This window comes from Perognathus longimembris, chromosome 11, assembly GCF_023159225.1.
Source record: "Perognathus longimembris pacificus isolate PPM17 chromosome 11, ASM2315922v1, whole genome shotgun sequence".
Taxonomy (NCBI): domain Eukaryota; kingdom Metazoa; phylum Chordata; class Mammalia; order Rodentia; family Heteromyidae; genus Perognathus; species Perognathus longimembris.
In genome coordinates, this window is record NC_063171.1 from 32,452,713 (window position 1) to 32,472,705 (window position 19,993).

General features: G+C 45.7%; 2 protein-coding genes across 2 annotated transcripts in view; one reads left to right on the top strand and one right to left on the bottom strand.

The window, feature by feature from the left end:
- Nucleotides 1-19,993, bottom strand: part of Uck2 (uridine-cytidine kinase 2) — a 71,158-nt gene that overhangs the window by 5,606 nt on the left and 45,559 nt on the right. Inside the window, exons 2-4 of the mRNA XM_048356809.1 lie at nt 10,387-10,546; nt 9,346-9,442; nt 6,230-6,372 (exon numbers count right to left, since the gene is read on the bottom strand). Coding sequence (XP_048212766.1) covers nt 6,230-6,372; nt 9,346-9,442; nt 10,387-10,546 — 400 coding nt within the window. The remainder of the gene's footprint in view (nt 1-6,229; nt 6,373-9,345; nt 9,443-10,386; nt 10,547-19,993) is intronic.
- On the top strand, nt 923-19,387 carry LOC125359209 (non-histone chromosomal protein HMG-14-like). The gene is made up of 4 exons (XM_048356810.1): nt 923-930; nt 6,130-6,139; nt 7,758-7,765; nt 18,274-19,387. The coding sequence occupies exon 4, from the start codon at nt 18,366-18,368 to the stop codon at nt 18,669-18,671; it is 306 nt and encodes a 101-aa protein (XP_048212767.1). The 5' UTR covers nt 923-930; nt 6,130-6,139; nt 7,758-7,765; nt 18,274-18,365; the 3' UTR covers nt 18,672-19,387.

The following is a 19,993-nucleotide window of genomic DNA, read 5'->3' on the forward strand; positions in this document are numbered from 1 at the left end:
AACAATCAAAAAAATGGTACAAGAGCCAGCACAGACCTGCCCTCACCAGGGACCCGGGTTCTTGCAGGCTGACAGTTACTGGATGATTCACAAACCAGACTCCTGGGGAAATTGACCCAGTACAGTCAACAGAAGCTTCAACAAAAACAAATCACTTTTTTTTTTTGTTTGTTTTGGTTACCAGTCCTAGGGCTTGAATTCAGGGCCTGGGTTCTGTCCCTGAGCTTCTTCTGCTCAAGGCTAGTGCCTCTACCACTCGAACCACAGTGTCACTTCAAGATTTTTCTGAGTGATTTGTTAGAGATCAGAATCTCAGGGCCTTTCCTGCCAGGACTGGTTTCAAAACTCCATCCTCAGATCTCAGCCTCCTAAGTGCCTAGGATTACAGGAATGAGCCACCAGTACCATTCTAACAAGTCACATTTTTAAGTAGTAGGACCAACCATCTAATTCTGCCACAAAATGGTCTCTAGTGTTAGGCTGACAAACAGCTTTTCAACCCAAGCCACATCAGTGTGAACCAGGAAAGAGCAGAGTAGTCTGGAGAGGTCATGGCAGCCACAAGCTGTCCAGCCTAGAGAGGTGATGGGCTTCACCCAGCCCCTTTGCACTCAGCTAGCTGTCTAGTGGGTCAGCTCATTGTCCAGTGTGCCTATACTCCCCTGGGGCAGGGAGGGCAGGTTCAGGGTCATTGGGGATGGGCGGGTCCTTTAGTGAGAAAATCAGGCACCAGGAAAAGCCCAGATGGATGCAGACTTTCCACCTTCTATCATCAACCATCAGATCAGTTCTAGTCAGGGACTCAAACATTGGACAGGGGATGGGAGACTGTGGTTCTGATGCTACTTATTAGCCTCCCTGAGTCTCCATTTTCCTTTCAGCAGTGACTTGGGAAGGAATTCCTCTCAGGAAACAGGGGTCCCTGCAGCTGTCACATTACCAACCTGCTGCTAATCCTTCACTCTCAATCTTACAGATGACCATATCCACTCACAACCTAGGCTCTGGCCCTTTGGCTCCTTCCCAATCATTCCTCAGAGTGAAAAGGACTGTATACAAATGGGGGGGGTATCTATGAGTTTCTAGAAAGCCTTGTTTCTAAATAATTGTGTTCTCACCAGGTATCAATGGCTCACACTTATAATTCTATAGCCACTCATGAGTTTGAGATGTGAGGATTATGTATGAAGTCAAGCTTGAAGTCAGCTTGGGCAGAAAAGTCTGAGACTCTTAATCTCCAACTAACCAGCAAAAAGTTGGAAGTGGAGCTGTTGTTTAAGTGGAAGAGCTCCAGCCTTGAGTGAAAAGGCCAAAAGATAGCACTCAGACCATGAATTCACTGGCACAAATAAAATAATTATCTTTCCCTCCCCTCTCCTTACAGACCTGAAGCTATAGACGGGCAGACAGACAGACAGGCACACATGTACCCACACCAGAAGAAAGGAAGACCATTACAATTATGATTTAGACAAACATTACCGCTCTAAGATCAGAAGGTAGAAAAACTCAGAAAGACCTAAGAGCTGGGTACTCTGTGTGATCTTTATGCCAGCTCCTCAATTTACAAATGCCCTGGCAATGACAGATGGTTGGTCCCAAGTATGTTAAGACTTGCACTGCCTCCTGCTGCCAGGACTCAGCTTTCCCCAGCATTATCACACAGGTCCCTGCCCCCCTTCCCCACAGACCTGCTGTGGAGACTCAGCCAGGAAGGAGCCCCTGAGGAGCTGCCACGTGGCTGGTCTCCATACATCCTCAGATTCATATAGGGGCCAAAATACACAGCCAGGTAAGCCTCCTGAGAAGGCCTCCAGAAAACAGAAAACAGACTAAAAGGATATCTGAGCTAGAGGAAAAACACACATCAGCATCTGCATAGCTTTTACTTTCTTGTCTATGCCTGGGACTGGGTTTGCTTCGCAGGACATGCCACTGGGTTTGGTACCTGGCGCCGTGTCATTTTCCTCACACTCCTTCACATGGCCCACTGACCTCTACTGCCTTCAGACAGAGCTGCCTTGCAGACTAGTAAGGGATCTGTTACATCCCTAGAGAAGCAAGTAAGTGGTCATGGAGAAAGCTACTGGAGGAGGTGACAGTGCCAAAGGCCGTGTTTCTTGTAATTCTATCTAAGGTTGTAAATGACCTGGATTTGAATCCCAGCCCCAGTAACTCCTATTCCTGTGAACTTGGGACAGACAAATGACATATCCACTTTGAATTTCCATTTCCTCCAAACAGAGACAATACATTCCTCTTAAGGTTATTCTCTGGGAAAACAGAAAGGTACATACACTCTTCTGCATACCAACTGATGTACATGTTCAACAAACCTGCACTGCCATGATTCCTGTGATGGCAGAGCCCCAGAAGAGAGCAATGTCTCCTGGCCGGCAGACCTGTGTGGTGGAGGGCAGGAAAGTATAGACCCAGGTAAGGAAGGGGAGTCTTCCAGAGCACTGGCAGGTGAGGCCAAGCACCTTAAAAGCCACGGTAAGGAGAAACTGGGAAGAGGGAAGAATCATGCCATATGGACATGGACCTCAATCAGAAGACACTGGTGCCTCTGATCCAAGAGTCTCTGAAAGCTGCCACCAGAAGCAGACTGGGACCACTCCCTGAGCCCAGTGCAATCCAGGCCAGCCAGCTCCCTGCACTGAAATGCCCTACTCCACGGGCACAGATTAAAGAACTCCAAGAATGCAAAGCTAACTCTCTCTTCCTCCCTCTGACACAAGTACATTTTCTGGCCAGGATCCTACAAATCTACCTGCATCTCCTGCTTGGCCTTTCACCTTAGCCCTTCCAAATATATCTAGAAATGTTCTTTCTTGGCAGTGGAACCCAAAAGCAAAATTTAAAAGGACCCACTGTAACGATGATTCCCCCAATGATTCAGTCACCTTACTTGGATAATAAAGTGACTTGTTGCCATACACTTAAAGAACAGAATGAATAAACTGAGCAGTACTTTAGCCCTAACGATGTGAACCTGGTACAGGGAGAGATGCAGGGGAAAGACAAGGGGTCAGCAGCCTGAAGCCGCTGGGCCCCCTTCCTACCTGTCCCTGAATTCAAGGGCAGACAAAGATGAGTCCAGAGAGGATGGCATTGTGCAAACAGTATGCCTGAACAGGGAGTTCCACAGGAAAGAGCCGTGTTCTACCAGGGGTACATGACTCCCAAGACAAGTTCTTCCCTCTTCAGAGTCGCCTTGGGATCAATGTGACAAACCCTTGGGCAAAATCATGAAGCTAGATCTCCAAAAACCTTCCGCTCTCCCAGCTGCTCCTGACTCACACATCCCTCCCTTGCTCTACACCAGGCCCACACCCCACCCAACACATGACAAGCATGTTTTCTGTCCCATGTGGAGAGAGAATACAGTTGTAGAGATATTATGTCAAAAAGTCCCTAAGACTGCCTGGAAAGTGACTGGAGAGCAGGTGACTTGTAAAGGCAGCAGATCCAACAGGAGGCAGCCGTGGCCTGTGTGCGGCCTGGGGTTGGCAGAACTGGCCCTATTCCTAGAGTTGGGAGGGGTGCAAATCTTTCAGGGGGTTCCCTCATTTAATAAGCATAGGCCAAGAAAGGAAGAATGTTCTGTTTATTTAGAATATTATTAGATGTCAACTCTCTTTTCCGACAACACTGATCCTACTCTAAGCCTGGTTATAATTACCTAGGTATCATCTTGTATGTACTGCCTCCTGCAAGTCTAGTGCTAGAGTAGTGCTGGTTTCAGCCCAAGGACATGGCCTGAGGACATAGCCCAGCCAGACCCACTCAGAGGCCCTGACAGCCCAACAGAGACAGAAAGGCACCAGCCTCCTGTTCAGAAGCTGATCCACCATGAAGATACCCGTCAACTAATGAACCTCCAGGCTCTTCTCTACCCTTTTTCTAGTTTTAATAACTAATCCCAAAGTAGTAAATGTTAGATGACTATAGACTAATGCACAGTCGAAGAATAAAGAAGTGAAGACACAATTTGCCCAAAGCTATACATCTGAAGTGGTAAAACTAGGATCTTAGCTGGGAATGTGGCTTGGTGGTAGAGTGCATGCATGAAGCCCTAGGTTTGATTCCTCAGTACCACATAAACAGAAGAAGTCAGAAGTGGTGCTGTGGCTCAAGTGGTAAGAGTGCTAGCCTTGAGCATAGAGAGGCTCAGGGACAGTGCCCAGGTCCTGAGTTGAAGCCCCAGCAATAGCAAAACAAGACAAACGAAAGAAAAATCTAGGATCAGACCGTCTCATCTGAATCTAAAAACAAAATTTTGTTTTGTTTGGTCCTAGGGCTTGAACTCAGGGCCTGGCCACCGTCCCTAAGCTTTTTTGCTCAACACTAGCATGCCAATTCTAGTTTGGGGGTGGTTAACAAAGTCACATGGACTTTCTGGCCCAGGCTGACTTCTGAACTGTGTCCCTCAGCTCTCAGCCTGGATCTCAGCCTCCTGAGTAGCTAGGATTATAGGCATGAATCACCAGCACCTTGCGGAATCCAAAATTTACTTCTCCTAGTGCCCCCTGCTACCTCTGTAACTTGGAACCTAAGAGTGACATCAAGCACTCGGGCTAGGCAAAACCCAAACCTAGACTTGTGGATATAGTGACAAGCCAGGACCTAGGGTAGAAGCAGCATAGGTACAGGTGTTAAAGTTTCAATTACTTCCCAAGAGATTAGCCCAGGCCAAAGTCCAAGATACTAAAAACGTACCTGTCTCATAGTCCCTATAAAGAAATCTAAGGCTGAGTGTCCCAAGAATCATAAACATTACAAAGTCAGACAAGCACTAGAGGCTAGGCTGGGCTGAAAAAACACTTGCCTCGGATTCCCATCCCTTTCCCAATCATGCCTGTGTCCCTCTCCATCTAGTGTGGAAGTATTTCCTACTAACCAGCAAAAGGCCAGAGTGGTTGTGTGGCTCAAATGGTACAAAGCAAGCCCTGAGCAATAAAGCCAGGTGACATTGTTACAAGGCTCCTGAGTTCAAGCCCCAATACCAGCACACATGTGCACGCATGTGCATGCGTGTATGCACACAGTAAGTATGGATTGTGTCACTTAGAAAGGCAAAAACAGACATGCTTCTTTACAATCTACAGGTTCCATTATCAGCTCTTGTACTGATATTGTTAAACTGAATAAACTGCAAATCTGTTTCATGACCTAAGAAAAAATATTACACAGAAGAAAAAAATTACACAGAACTTGAGGTCAGAAGGCTCTGGCTTGGAGCTTACAAAATGTGAATCTGCCCGTAACTTGCTCTGTGGCTAGGAGCTAAACTCATCATTTCCTGTTTCACACAACGGAGACTCAAACATCAGTTACCCCTCAGTCCTTTCTCCTGGCACCTCCATCCTGCTGCCTTTGCTGAGCTTGTCAGTTCTAACTGCTGATATCTTCCTCATCTCAGCCCAACTCTTCACTCCCTCCCACTGAGAAGTACACAGCCCACCTCTAACCCTAGTCCAAATGGTCTCTCGTACAACTTACAACTTGGGCCTGAGCTAGCTACTTCCCAAATCTCTCCAGCCCTCTTTTCCTCCAGCTACCTGCCATGGGGGCCATCTGTACATGTACTGTCTTGGGCGGCATTGGCACTGCAGTACAGCACACCCATGTCCCGTCCTCTTCTCTCCCATAAGCCTCCTGTCTCTCCCTATGGAGGAGAACTTAGTGTTCTGCGCAGCTCAAACTCCCACACAGCAGGTGCACTCTGGGTAAGGTCCACAGGGCTAGCTAGAGAGAATGCTAGCACAGAGGGGAAGCAGGTGGTAGGACAAGCCACCCAGTACTACAGGTATTTGCAGAGGCTCCTGTCCCCAAATGTCCTACAGCTGGCCCACAAATCAGGCATCTTTATCTTGATGCCTTGTATAGCGAGAAACCATAAGGAACTGGGCATGGCACTAAACTTTTCCCAGCCCAACCAGAATGTCAACTTCTTATTCACTGGAGTGACCTCACAGGCCTTTCATTAGTTATGTGACTAATCCCTTCTCAAATGTCATCAAACATTTGGGCAACAGGATGTCCTGGAGCTGACCTGGCACAGCCAGGCTGGGTGACAAGGCCATAGAGCTGTCTCAGGAAGGCCCAGGCTTGAGTCTCAGTCAGGGGCGGGGGGGTGGGGGGGGGGAGGGTCTCTGTTGCAGGCATCCAACTTTCTCCCCCAAGGGGGCCACCAACAGGGCCAGTGGCGAGTTGGAGAACGCACCTCTTCGGGAGAGCCGGGTATCTGCATCTGTATCTACAAAAAGCTTCATCTGGAAGAGGTCTCGAACCTCCTGGGAGTAGAAGGCCAGGATCCCTTCAAAGAGCACCACATCCGCAGGGTAGATGGTGACCGTCTCCTCTTTCCTGCAAAGCATAGGGCAGGTAATGGGCAGGCCAGCAGAGTGAGCAATGATACAACAAGAGCCAGAGCTCCTACGGGCCTGCAGTTGCTGGAACACTCCCCTCCCCCACCCCAAAAAAGTGAGAGCAAGGACCAGGGCTTGGTTCACAGCCTCAGACTACCACCAAAGGTCCCAGAAGTGAGCACAATGATTCCTCCTCTGCCCAAATCTTCTGAGGTTTTGCAAACATACTTCTCCTAGGAATACCTTAAAAAAGAAAAGGCTTCTGGAATGAGACTTCAGACAGACACAGCAGATGTGAGTTCTTTCTCTCTGAAGGCGTCTCCAGGAATGCTCTCATGCCTGGCATTTCTGTGACCTAACTCTGAACTTTAAGAGACAGAAATTCTGTTCTCTCACATCAACCCCTCCCCCAGACCTAAACTAAATGGAGGGAAGAAAAATTTTTTTAAAAGACAGATAAGAAAGTACAGCATCTTGAGTTGTGTCTGGCAAGGTTCTTCCTCAAGTAGCTAGGGCTTAATATCTACGTTTCAGGACTCCTTGTCCTCGCTGATAAAGGGGGGAGCTGGGTACTAGTGGCTCATGCTCATAATCTCTGCTATTCAGAAAGCTGAAACTTAAGGATCATAGTTCAAAGTCAGCCTGAGCAGAAAAAGTTCATCACCAGTCTCTTATCTCCAATTAACCATCAAAAAGTGAAAAGTAGAGCTGTGGCTCAAGTGGCAGAATTCCAGCCTTGAACGGAAAATGCTAAGAGTACAAGGCCCTGAGTTCAAGCCCCACTATCACCCCCCATCCCCCCTACACACACAAAAAGAAAAAGAAGGGAAGGGGAAGGGAGGGAGGAAGGCAGGCAAAGCAAGCAGGCAAAAGCAAGTAGGCATATACATGATCCTGTCCACCTGCCCCACAGGGTTGAGCCGACCATGGCAGATATATTAATGTAAACCCAACTTTTCAAAAGGTGGATAAAATATTGTGAAATGGTTAAGGGATGGGCTTCTCACAGACTGGGCCTACTTGGTTACAATACAGTTGTTTTTGTCCCTTGATCCTGACCCTATCGCCGCCTCCTTGGGGTTTTCTTGCCTCTCACTCTAAATTCACTAATACGTTTATTACTCTATCAGATGAGCTCCTGTGTGAATACAAAACCAAAACCAAATCAAGTTTTCTTAAGTTCCCTAAGATAACAGTTCTGTGCCAGCACAGGCTGGTAGCAAAAGGACGCTAATGAAGATGTGGTCAGAATCCCCTTGTAAACATGCTCTGATTCCGTGTGAGGTCCAACTCCTGGTTTTGTGTCCAACTGAAGGCAGGCATTGCTGGAGAAAAACAGATTCTCTAGAACTGTGAAATAGCTTAGATATACATCAAAATCAGAGGAGAGAGTAAGGATATACCTGTTGCTACCTGGATCTAACACCCAGGGCTAGGGATGTAGCTCAGTGGTAGAGCACTTGCTCCTCTAGGTTATCATCTCCCAGCCTTTACGGCAATTCCAGTCCCTATACCAAACTCCATTATTCCTCCACAATCTGTAATTCAGTAAAAGATGGCACAAGAGATATGGGGTTTGGGACCTCCCATACAGGAGGATCTGGCCCTTGTGTGACTTGCTTCAGGAGATACGGGCTAGGAATGGGCTGAGTAGCAAAGCAGCCCTGCTATGTGCCTGAGGTGCTCTCTCTTCTGGTGCAATCTTTTCCACGCTGTGATGCTCTGCTCATGAGAAAGGCACAGGACGTGAGTGGTAAGTACGCTACTGTTCAGGGCTGCCTGGTAACTGTTATGCAGGAGCCCAAAGGGAGAAAAAGGAAAAAAAAAATGCCTTATAATTACAAGAACATCTAGTAAGAGACATGTGAGATCCAATTTCCTATTTCAAAAACTTCCAACTCAAGAGAGAATAGAATCATGGAACCAGGGAATGCTGGAGGTACCGGTTAAAACACTCCTAGGGTCACTACAAACTATGTATAAAACCACTTTACAGGGCTGGGGATATGGCCTAGTGGCAAGAGTGCCTGCCTCATATACATGAGGCCCTGGGTTCGATTCCCCAGCACCACATATACAGAAAATGGCCAGACGTGGCGCTGTGGCTCAAGTGGCAGAGTGCTAGCCTTGAGCAAAAAGAAGCCAGGGACAGTGCTCAGGCCCTGAGTCCAAGGCCCAGGACTGGCCAAAAAAAAAAAAAGCCACTTCACAAAGTATCTAAAGAACCACACCTGTGTCATAGGCCATTTAGGAATTTAGTATCTGGCTGGGGAGTCCCAAGCAGTTTCATATTAATAATGGGACACACCAAGCAGAGAACTGTTCCCAGTTCTCAAGGTCCCTGGGGGTGTGGCCAACAAGATCAACCCATTTCCCCCACTCAGGGAAGGAAGACAAGCTAGAAGTCTAGCTATTATTCTATTCCTAACAAGGATCACCACCTCATCTTTAATCTTCATCAGGAAGCTTTCAGGAGAGTTTATTAAACTTTCTTTTCTAGGGGCTTGGAATATGGCCTAGTGGCAAGAGTGCTTGCCTCCTATACATGAAACCCTAGGTTCGATTCCTCAGCACCACATATATAGAAAATGGCCAGAAGTGACACTGTGGCTCAAGTGGCAGAGTGCTAGCCTTGAGCCAAAAGAAGCCAGGGACAGTGCTCAGGCCCTGAGTCCAAGGCCCAGAACTTCGCCGCCCCCCCCCCCCCACAAAAAAAAAACAACTTTCTTTCCTAGGAAGGCCAGACCTTTCCAGGGGGAAAAAACAAACAAATAAACAAAAAAACCCTATAAGTTCTTACCACCTCGTGCAAACCTCCAACCTACACTGCATTGTGGACAGCTGCAGCATCACAGGGCCAGGTCAGGACCTAGTGCCCAGGTTGGAGAAACAGGGTACAAGACACACCAGAGATGCTATGGGTTATGACAAGTATCTATCTCTAGCCCAGTCAGCTTGCGTATCAGCTTACCTGGAATGGGAGACAAAGTCATACACAGGGATCTGGACCGTTTTCCCTTCCGTGATTTCTTTGAGTGTTTTGAAGATGAGTTCATTGTCAAAGGCATCTGAAGAAAATAAGGTTATGTAAATGTGTTCCCCAACTAATATTTCCTATGATCACACACAAGATAATCCCAGAAAACGGTATTTGATAGAAGCATATCGCACCCTAAAGCAGCTTACTGCCCAACCTTAAAACCCATCTCTACCCAAAGCAGAGTAGCAAAAGTTCCCAATCAATATCTTGAAGTGGGATGTACAAATGAGTGCTAACAAACTGACTTCTGTTTTTCTCCTGACATTCCATCTCCTCCTTTAAGTCCAGCTATTGGCCTAGACCAGCACATGTTAGTCAGAATGCCTGCTGCTGACGACTAAGGTGCTGGTAGCCAATGTCTGAAATCCTAACTACACAGAAGGCTGAGATCTAAGGCTTACAGCTCAAAGCCACCCTGAGCAGCGAAGTCTATGAGATTCTTACCTCTAATTCACCATGAAAAAGCCTGAAGTAGAGCTGTGACTCAAGTGCTAGAGCACCAGCCTTAAGTTCACACCCTAGTCCTTGTACCCCCTCTCCCCCAAAAAATGAAGGGTTGGTAACAATAATGACTCCAAACTAGCTGAAAGAACAGTAAGTAGATCTGGCTGCCAGACACTCATTTAGACAGCCATACTAAGGTTCACATCTCCCTTCAAGATGGTCAGTCAGTGAGCTGAGCACACATGGCCAGCTGACGTATGGGGCACGGAGAAGCAGATCAGTGTTGTGTGTGTGTGTGTGTGTATGTGTGTGGGTGTGTGCAAGTGCACATTCATTCTACTGGGACTGGTCCATCTCAAGCCACAATCTCTCATGGGTCATCCTCAGTACTGATTTCAATACTGAATAAGCCAAGTACTATATACTGGGTTCCAATAGCTTCACATAATCATCTTTCAACACATGTGCACATGCATGCGTGTGCGCGCGCGCACGCACACACACACACAGAGTCAGCTACCCACTCACCAGGGTGATCAAAGTTGAACTGGCCCTTCAGAGCTTTGGCCTTCTGCTCCGAAGTGAGGACACGGTAGAAGCTATCCTGGCTCAGGATGACGACCTGCTTTTGGCGATAGTCCACCTCATTCTGCCCCAGGAGCTGTACGATCTTTGCACAAACCGAAGACTGCAAAGAGAGAAGAGGACACTGGGGAATAAGAGAATGGTAATGCATGAAGGAAAAGGAAATTCAGGGCGGTTAAATTGGCACCCACTCCCTGAGAAGGACTAAGGGAAGCATCCACAGGCTGCTGGAACATGATAGTCCCTCCCCCAGCTCAGCTTAGCACAAGTTAGTATACTCCTGAATGTCCCTGTCACCAAAAGGTAGTAAGGCAATTAACTGTGCTACTCAACTCCCATAGCACTTTCCCCAAAACCACTGAGAAGGGATGGTGCACTTATTCATTCTGCTATGCCAACAAAAAGTGGGAAAGGGCCCTGCTGATGCTACTCTAATGGACCAAAGGGTCATAAGAGCAAGAAGTTGACTGGGAGGCAGGAAGGGTCAGAGGCAGAGGTAGTAATTCAAGTTCAAGGGGCTAGGAATACGGCCTAGTAGTAGAGTGCTTGCCTCACATACATGAAGCCCTGGGTTCGATTCCTCAGTACCACATATGCAGAAAAAGCCAGAAGTGGTGCCGTGGCTCAAATGGTAGAGTACTAGCCTTGAGCAAAAAGAAGCCAGGGACAGTGCTCAGGCCCTGAGTCCAAGTATCAGAACTGGCAAAAAAACAAAACCAACAAACAAGATTAACCTACATAGCAAGTTCCAGGCCACTCTAAGCTCCATGGGGAAGCGCTGTTTCAAAGAAATCAGTAGTAGAGGACCTGTTTAGCATACACCTGGCCCTTGTTCCATCCTCAGCACCACAGAAAACAAATAGTGAATGCACCCACAGAACATCTAGAGTCTGACCAGTCGATAAGTACAATGGGAAAACAAAGCCAAAAGTGCAACTAGTTAGCAGAAGTCAAGATGGTGGTTCCATCTTGGTTATTTCCACTCCACCTATACAGAAAACTGGCATCCTTTTCACAAATGTGGGCCATCATGTATGGAGTAACTGATATATAGGACACATACATTACTAAAGCAACTGTGAGGGTATCCTGGTGGAGTAAAGAGCTACATATCACCCTGCTCCCTTGCCAATAAAAGTTTGTGAAAAGAGGGGCTGGGGATATGGCCTAGTGGCAAGAGTGCTTGCCTCCTATACATGAAGCCCTGGGTTCAATTCCCCAGCACCACATATATAGAAAAAAGCCAGAAGTGGCGCTGTGGCTCAAGTGGTAAAGTGCTAGCCTTGAGGAAAAAGAAGCCAGAGACAGTGCTCAGGCTGAGTCCAAGCCCCAGGACTGGCAAAAAAAAAAAAAAAAAAAAATTGTGAAAAGAAAACTTAAGAAAAAGGAACTCACAAGAATGATGTGACATGGGCTGGGAATGTGGCTTAGTCATAGAGTGCTTTTTTGCGTGAAGCCCTGGGTTCCATTCCTCAGTTCCACATAAATGGGGCAAGGGGGGGTGGGGGTGGAGCCAGAAGTGGTGCTATGACTCAAGTGGTAGAGTACTAGTCTTGAGCAAAAGAAGCTCAGGGACAGTGCCCAGGCCCTGAGTTCAAGCCCCAGGACTGGCCAAAGAAAAAAAAATGAAATGATAGTGTATTTATGAACTCCTTCTCATTTCTTTTTTCATTTTCAAATGCCTCAAAAATGTCTGTATTAGAAAAACTTCAGAAGCCACAAGTCAAGGCTTCTTGTAGGACTTGACCTAATTATAAGAGATGAAAAGTTAGCATGTTTCAGAGGGTTTGGGGCTCAAACTTAGCTTGCTATTGGGTTTTATCAACTGATTTTTTTTTAACACAGGCCAAAATAAAAAACCTGTTTTAAAGTTACATATAAAATTGTTTGATTTGCTTGCACTTAAGAAAAACTGGTCATTCTTGCTGTACTGGTCCATGCAAATTAAACTGTTTCACATAATATTCTCTATTATACAAGTTGTAACAAAAACCAAGTAAGAATCTTTCAAGGAGCAACATCTCCATACAGTTGTTATATCCTTTGGTTTCATGACCCACTTACATAACAACCCATTTAAAACTACTTTGGATTGTGAGGCTGCAAATTTATATATATAACATATATAATATATATATTACTTATAGGAAAGTAACACGTACACAACTCTGATTCAAACCAGAAAAGTGCCAGGCATGGTTGTAACAAGCCTGTAGTCCTAGCAGTTAGAGGAGACTGAGGAAGAAGGCTCACCCAGTTCAAGGCTAGCCTGAGCTAAACAGCAAGATCCTGCCTCAAAGAGAATCAATGAATGAATGAATTAATTAAAAACTACAGTGATACCAAAGGCTCTGCACAATTACAGATTACAGGCCTGTGATTTCCTTTTCCTGGCTAACATTTCTTACACACTATGGTTGTGGGAGCATAGGGTCTTTACCTGTAGCTTTGTAGTATACAGAATTCCTTCTAGAAGCCCAAAGAACAAAATGAAAAGAGATTCATGTAGCTCATTTTATAGTTTCTATATGGTTAACTGAAATACTGTTTATGTTAAACTTTATGTTTTTATATGGATAACAATCCCATTACCAAAAAGCATATATATATATATATATATATATATATATATATATATATATATAGGCTATGCTTATCTTTTAACCCAGTTACAATCTACAAAAGCAGCCAGTAGTACAGTGATCACTGAAACTGGGTTGAGAACATAGTAAGTAATACACTCTAGGAAGTTAAGCACTTAACATCATTCTTTTTTTTTCTTTTTTTTTTTTTTTTTGGCCAGTCCTGGGCCTTGGACTCAGGGCCTGAGCACTGTCCCTGGCTTCTTCCCGCTCAAGGCTAGCACTCTGCCACTTGAGCCACAGCGCCGCTTCTGGCCATTTTCTGTATATGTGGTGCTGGGGAATCGAACCTAGGGCCTCGTGTATCCGAGGCAGGCATTCTTGCCACTAGGCTATATCCCCAGCCCCTTAACATCATTCTTGATCAAGGTTGAAATCTGGGTATTCTGTCAGTCAGTCGATGTCTGCATTCCTGGCTGGTGACCCTTACCTTCCAGACACACCCCCAACAACAACCAGTGCTGATACTGGCCAATGCCAAATGCTCCATTACCTGAGTGCTCTCCCCTTAATGAATAATTACAAATAATGGTTAAGTGACTTGCTGCAGTCACCAGTCCTGCCCCCTCTTGGCCTTAACCTAAAGTCAGTGACCAAGTCCCAGGCAGAAGGAATCTACTCTCAGGAGATTAAATACCAACACACACACACACACACACACACACACACACACACACACTCATATATACCCTGCCTATGTCAGTCTTTTGGGTCATGTTATAAATAGGCCCTTAGAAAACCAGATAAATGTTAAATTGCATTAGGGAGGAAGGGAGGGAAGGGAGGGAAGGAGGGAAGGAGGGGAGGGAAGAGAGAAAGGAAGGAAAGAAGGAAGGAAGAAGCTCTGTAGAGGCTTCGTTCTTCCCAGGGGTGAGTAGCTCTTCCTTACTTAAAGCACATCTCTACCTAATTCACTCTGTGTCCTCTATTTCACCAATCCTGTGCCCTCTTTGAAAGGATGGAATGGTGCATTTTGTTCCCTTGACAACTATGAGCCTACAGAAAGCTAGAAGGAGGGAGGGAGGGGGAGAAGGAGAGAGAATGGATGCAATTGCTTATGGTGGTATAAGATTTATTTATTGTAACCAAAGATAAGCACTGTGTGATTCCGCCTATGGGGTACCCAGGATGGTCAAATTCATGGAGAGAACAAGTTTGATGGTGGCTGCCTGAGAGTAAGGGAAGGAAAAACAGATATCTGTTTAATGGACAGTGTTCATGTGATGGGAAGATTCTAGAGATGGGGTTATCCAACAATGCTGTGAATGTGACCTAAACATTTAACATGCTTAATACCACTTCATTAACAGTTAAGGATAGATTTGATCTCCAGTCCATCCATCTCTACCCCCCTCCCCCCCCCCAAAAAAAATGGTGGTACATTCCTGTAATGGTTGTACATTCCTGTAATTCTTTGCTCTGGAGGTGAAGGGAGGAAATTTGCAAGTTTGAAGCCAGCCTGGGCTACACAGTGAGACCTTTTCTCAAAAAGAAAAAAACAGGGCTGGGGATATAGCCTAGTGGCAAGAGTGCCTGCCTCGGATACACGAGGCCCTAGGTTCGATTCCCCAGCACCACATATACAGAAAACGGCCAGAAGCGGCGCTGTGGCTCAAGTGGCAGAGTGCTAGCCTTGAGCAGGAAGAAGCCAGGGACAGTGCTCAGGCCCTGAGTCCAAGGCCCAGGACTGGCAAAAAAAAAAAAAAAAAAAAAAAAAAAAAAAAAAAGCAAGGAGCTTGTGGCCTTAGCCTGAAGGCAGTGCCTCTAATCCCAGCTACTCAGGAGGCTGATTTCTGAGAATCGCAGTTCAAAGCCAGTCCAAGTAGGCTAGTTCATGATGAGACTCTTATTTCCAATTAATCACCATAAAATAAAATAAAAATAAAAAGCTGGCAGTGGAGCTGGGGCACAAGTGGTAGAGCTGGAAAAGTCAGGGAGAGCATACAGGCCCTGAGTTCAAGGGCAGGACAGGGGGATCACACAGATATATTTCTCCCTTAAAGAGGAAATGACACTTAAGGAATCAACCAAGTTAAATGACTCACTCAGCCACAGAGCCAAGTCTCACGATTGCTCTCTAAACTGCAGGTGCACAATTCTCTTCGCTTCTCCAGAGTGGAAGCAGCTCTGGATCAGCAACCACATGCTCCATCAATTAACTCCACCCTGGAGAACCATGACAGGGAAGGGAGACAGCAGGAAAACCGTGTTCTTCCCCCTTGTGTTTAGTCAGCATTTAAATGAAACTGCTATAATAAAGGAGACAAGTGATTTATATCTGTTTTTTAACTGCAAGTTCTTTTAAAAGAATTGTTGCTGAAACTTTTATTATCTTCAAAACAATCTAGCTATTAGAAGCCAGTAGCTGTGAGCCAAATAAACCAGATGTGCTGAACAATGGGCTACTTTCTCAGACACTCCTGGGGAGCCCTGAGATTATCTCACAGAACTCTCTCCAGCTGGCAGCTCCCAAGGGGGCGGCTACTGGGCCCACACAGGTTCCTGCTTCTTCCCTAAAATCATCCTTACAGGGAAGGCGGCTCTGACATCCCAGACTCCACCCTGCTACCATTTTTCTAGTAAGCATGTCTCCCAGAATCTCTTTCTGGCCAGATGAGTATGGCCAGGTGAGTACAACTAGAAGCAGAGGCCTGGTGTTCTGTGTACCACCTCCATAGCTGCCGGGGCCCCAGGCTGACTAGCTCAAGCATCTCTAACGGGCTGGTATGTTTCATCAACAGCTTCACAGATGATTCCAAACCAAGAGCCACCTGCCCAACATCCCAGAATCCCACCTAGTTGTCTGTGGTGTTCTAGCTCAGTTGATATAGATTCAGAGGGAGAGGCAACAAGCAATGGCTCAGCCAGGCTTAAAGAAGCCAATCAGGTCCTGGGGACACCCACTGACTGACCACTTCCTGTCCCCCCACTCTTTTCAATCAGTAAACATTTGCCCAGAACTCAACAGACCTCACCAGCTAGTAGTACTAGAAGGCCAGATATTTGGCTGCACAGGAAAGAGTCCAGCGAGATCCTTTGCTCTAGGACTGTGAGCAAGTCACATCACTATACAGTAAAGGCTCTCCCTGCCATTGTCACTTATTAAGAAACATATACCACTAAGTTACAGGGAAAAACCATCATGACCTTACAGACATTACATCATTCCTCTTGGGGAGTCGAGAGCTGAGCAGAGATTGCTCCATCAAAGATCTCAGACACTCTAATTTACAGGTGTGAGAAAAAAAAATCAAAAAGTACCAGTCATTTTCCCGGGGCGAAACTAAGAACAAAGTTTAAATCTGTGGGCTGCGCCCAGAGCAAACCATTCTGCGGCAGCATTTGAGGTTATGGTTCGAATTGTACCCCTGAAATAGGCCATTCTAAGAGTGGATGGCTCCAGGTCCTTGCCTTGCTGAGGAGATTCTGCTAGACACAAAATAATGAACACATGCACAAAAAGACCTGAACTAGAAACTCACACTAACCTCTAATACCAGAAGACAGTCAGTCACAGATAAACCAACAGTCTAAGAACTCCTGGAGCCCAAGGACCATCTGTGACTCTTCCATGGATTCCACACAGAACTACAGGAAATATGTGACAGCAATGGCTAATTGTGGACCCTAAATCTCAATCCCCTCTGAGCTTCAGTGCATACTCGGCATTTCCCAGCCTCCCTTGCAGCATCTTTTGTGACCATGCTAAATTCTAAGCCAAAATTAGGGAATGGCAGCTTCCTGCGATCTCCTTAAATAATTAACTGCCCTCTTTCAACGCGCCTTATGTAACTCTAGCCTCTATTTTTTTTTAATTTATTTATTAATTGAACACATTTTTTTTGACAAGGTGTTGTACAAAAAGGGTACAGTTACATAGTAGGGCAGTGTGTACATTTCTTGTGATATCTTACGCCCTGTTTTTCTTTCCCTTCTCTAGGTCAGGTAGACATATATACAATATGCAATGTATCAAGAACATATACAGTAGCCACAGGGCCACGCCCAAGAAAATTCGCCTAGGGCTTTAAATGTAATGTCATATTGGACAATATGTTGACAGTAGTCTTATATGAACGTACATACATAGCTTTTTGAGCTATTGTATTCCACTGAGGGGTCGATTTTTGACCTTTATATGTTGAGTAGTTGTTTGGTTTTAGTTACATACTGTTGGGTCGCTGCCCCAATCCTATGGGAAATATCATTTGACAAGCAGTTTTTGGTTTCACAGACCTGGTCTCTACTGTCTCTCCGTCTCCCTTTCTTAACAGTCATATATCAGGGAGATCATGCCCCTTTGTTTTCTGTGTTCTAGGCTTACCTCGCTCAACATTATTTGTTCGAGTTCTGACCATTTCCCTGCAAATAACAATATTTCACCATTCCTAATCGCTATGTAGTATTCCATTGTTTATAAGTACCATATTTTTTGGATCCATTCATTTGTGGAGGGGCATCTGGGTTGTTTCCATATTTTGGCTATTGTGAATGGTGCTGCAATAAACATGGAAGTACAAATGTCTTTTTGATATCTTGGGGTTTGCTGTTTAGGATAGATGCCTAGGAGTGGTATGGCTGGGTCATAGGGTAGTTCTATATTGAGCTTTTTGAGACACCATACTGTTCTCCAAAGTGGTTGTACTAATTTGCACTCCCACCAACAATGGAGAAGGGGTTCCTCTTTCCCCGCACCCCCTCCAGCATTGCCTGAGTTCAGAGTATAGGCCATTCTAACTGGGGTGATGTGGTATCTCAGGGTTGTTTTTATTTGCATTTCCTTTACTACCAGGGATGTTGAACATTTCCTCGTATGTTTCTTTGCCATTTTTATTTCTTCTCTTGTGAAGTCTCTCTTTAGCTCCTTTGCCCATTTTCTAGCCTCTATTATTGATGATATTCCTTTATCAGCTTCCTGTGGTTGTACCTACAGTATCTCTGTATCTTATCTGAGTATACTGTAAACTGGGTATACTGGTATTAGAACCAGCAAATTGGAAGGTAATACCAAAACCGAGAGACACAGGATAAAAAAAGACAAGCAACTAGAAAAGCAATACTTACAAACTGTTTGGTGAAAATGAACTGAACAACTGAACAACTCATGGGGCGGGAGGGAAAGGGAGAGGGGGGAGGGGGGAATGAGAGACAGGTAACAAACAGTATAAGAAATGTATCCAGCCTCCAGCAGCTCGGGCGGCGGCGTCCGTCTGGGGGAAGCCTCGTCGCGCGCTCCGGGCCCGCAGCGAACGCACGCACGCGACCCCCCGCCTCGCCACGATGCCCAAGAGGAAGGTCAGCCCGGTGGAGGGGGCGGCGAAGGACGAGCCCAAGAGGAGGTCGGCCCGCTTGTCGGCGAAGCCCGCTCCCGCCAAGGTGGAACCCAAGCCCAAAAACCCCGCGGGAAAGGATAAAGCTTTGGACAAGAAAGTGCAAACAAAAGGAAAAAGAGGAGCCAAGGGCAAACAGGCCGAGGTGACCAGCCAGGACACGAAAGAAGACTTGCCTGCAGAAAATGGGGAGACCAAGAACGAGGAGAGTGCAGTCTCTGACGAAGCCGAAGAGAAGGAATCCAAGTCTGACTAACCATACGGCAAGTCTTACTGCTGGTCCCTGTCTCCTGTCTTGTACAATCCAGAGGAATATTTTTATCAACTATTTTGTAAATGCAAGTTTTTTAGTAGCTCTAGAAACATTTTTAAAAAGGAGGGAATCCCACCTCATCCCATTTTTTAAGTGTAAATGATTTTTTTAAGAAGTGAAATCATTTGCTGGTTGTTTATTTTTTGGTACAACCAGAAAACAGTGGGCTATTGAACTATGGGAGGCCTCGGCTGTCTTCGGTGCCGGCTTAACATAACATTCCATAGGTGGGGGGTTAGTTTTCTATCCTGCAATACAAAGCATTAGTAAATGGCAATTTTGGAGTCACAGTTGTGCATTTCATGTCTTGAATATTTGAAATTCTAGTCCCGTGTTGTTTTCTGGTAGAACTGTTTTCCTGAAGAAAACCACTCCTTGATCCTTCCTGTCAGAACTGTGTGCTCTGTCACACCTCCGCTCGTGGTAGCCCCGTTTTCCTAATTGTTACTGTGCTGTGAACGATGGGAAACGTGTGTCGTGCGCACACTGTGACATTGTGACATGGCGTGGTGGAAGTTATGTAACAGGACCAACATTTGAAATATGGGTACTTGGTTTCCTCTTGAGGAAAATTCTCTTCCAGGTGTAAAGCTGGAATGTCACTGGAATACTTTTCAAAACAGTTCATGGCTTTCAACTTTTGGTACGTGTGCTAAGAATTGTGTATAAATGGAAATGTCTGTGTACTGATCCTTTACACAACCAATAAAACTGCAGTTATGAAAAGGAAAAAAAAAAAAGAAATGTATCCAGTGCCTAATGTATGAAACTGTAACCCCTGTAATTCAGTTTGATAATTAAAAAAATATTTAAAAAAATAATTAACTGCCCTCTTTCTTTGCCTTTCTTTCTTATTATTGGAATGAAGACATGAGAGCAGGGAGCGCAGTTGCCACCTTGTAGCAACTAAACCTGGGAGAGCAGCTACAGAAGAGGTTGACTTCCAAATAACCACAGATCCCGCTGAGTGGAATGAGAGTGAGTGCTAAGTTGCAAATATGTCCTGGAGTTTTTGTGTTCAAACTTAATTGGGAATGTTAGGTCACCTGGTGGAGCCTGGTGGTTAGGCCAGTGGTTTCCTCTAGGGTCCCTATAGTGAGTTTTATTCACAACCTTAGTCTTCCAGGAGACAGCACTAGAGCACCAGCTTGGAAGCAAAGCAGCCCTCCGCAGACATCATCATCTTGGAATTGCAGCCTCCAGAATGCTGGGGAATATTATTTCCATTCATGAATTGCATGGCACCAGTCAGTGGGCAACATACC

Bases quoted from the DNA above. Each gene is read 5' to 3' on its own strand.
- LOC125359209 (XM_048356810.1), top strand. From the start codon at position 18,366: ATGCCCAAGAGGAAGGTCAGCCCGGTGGAGGGGGCGGCGAAGGACGAG.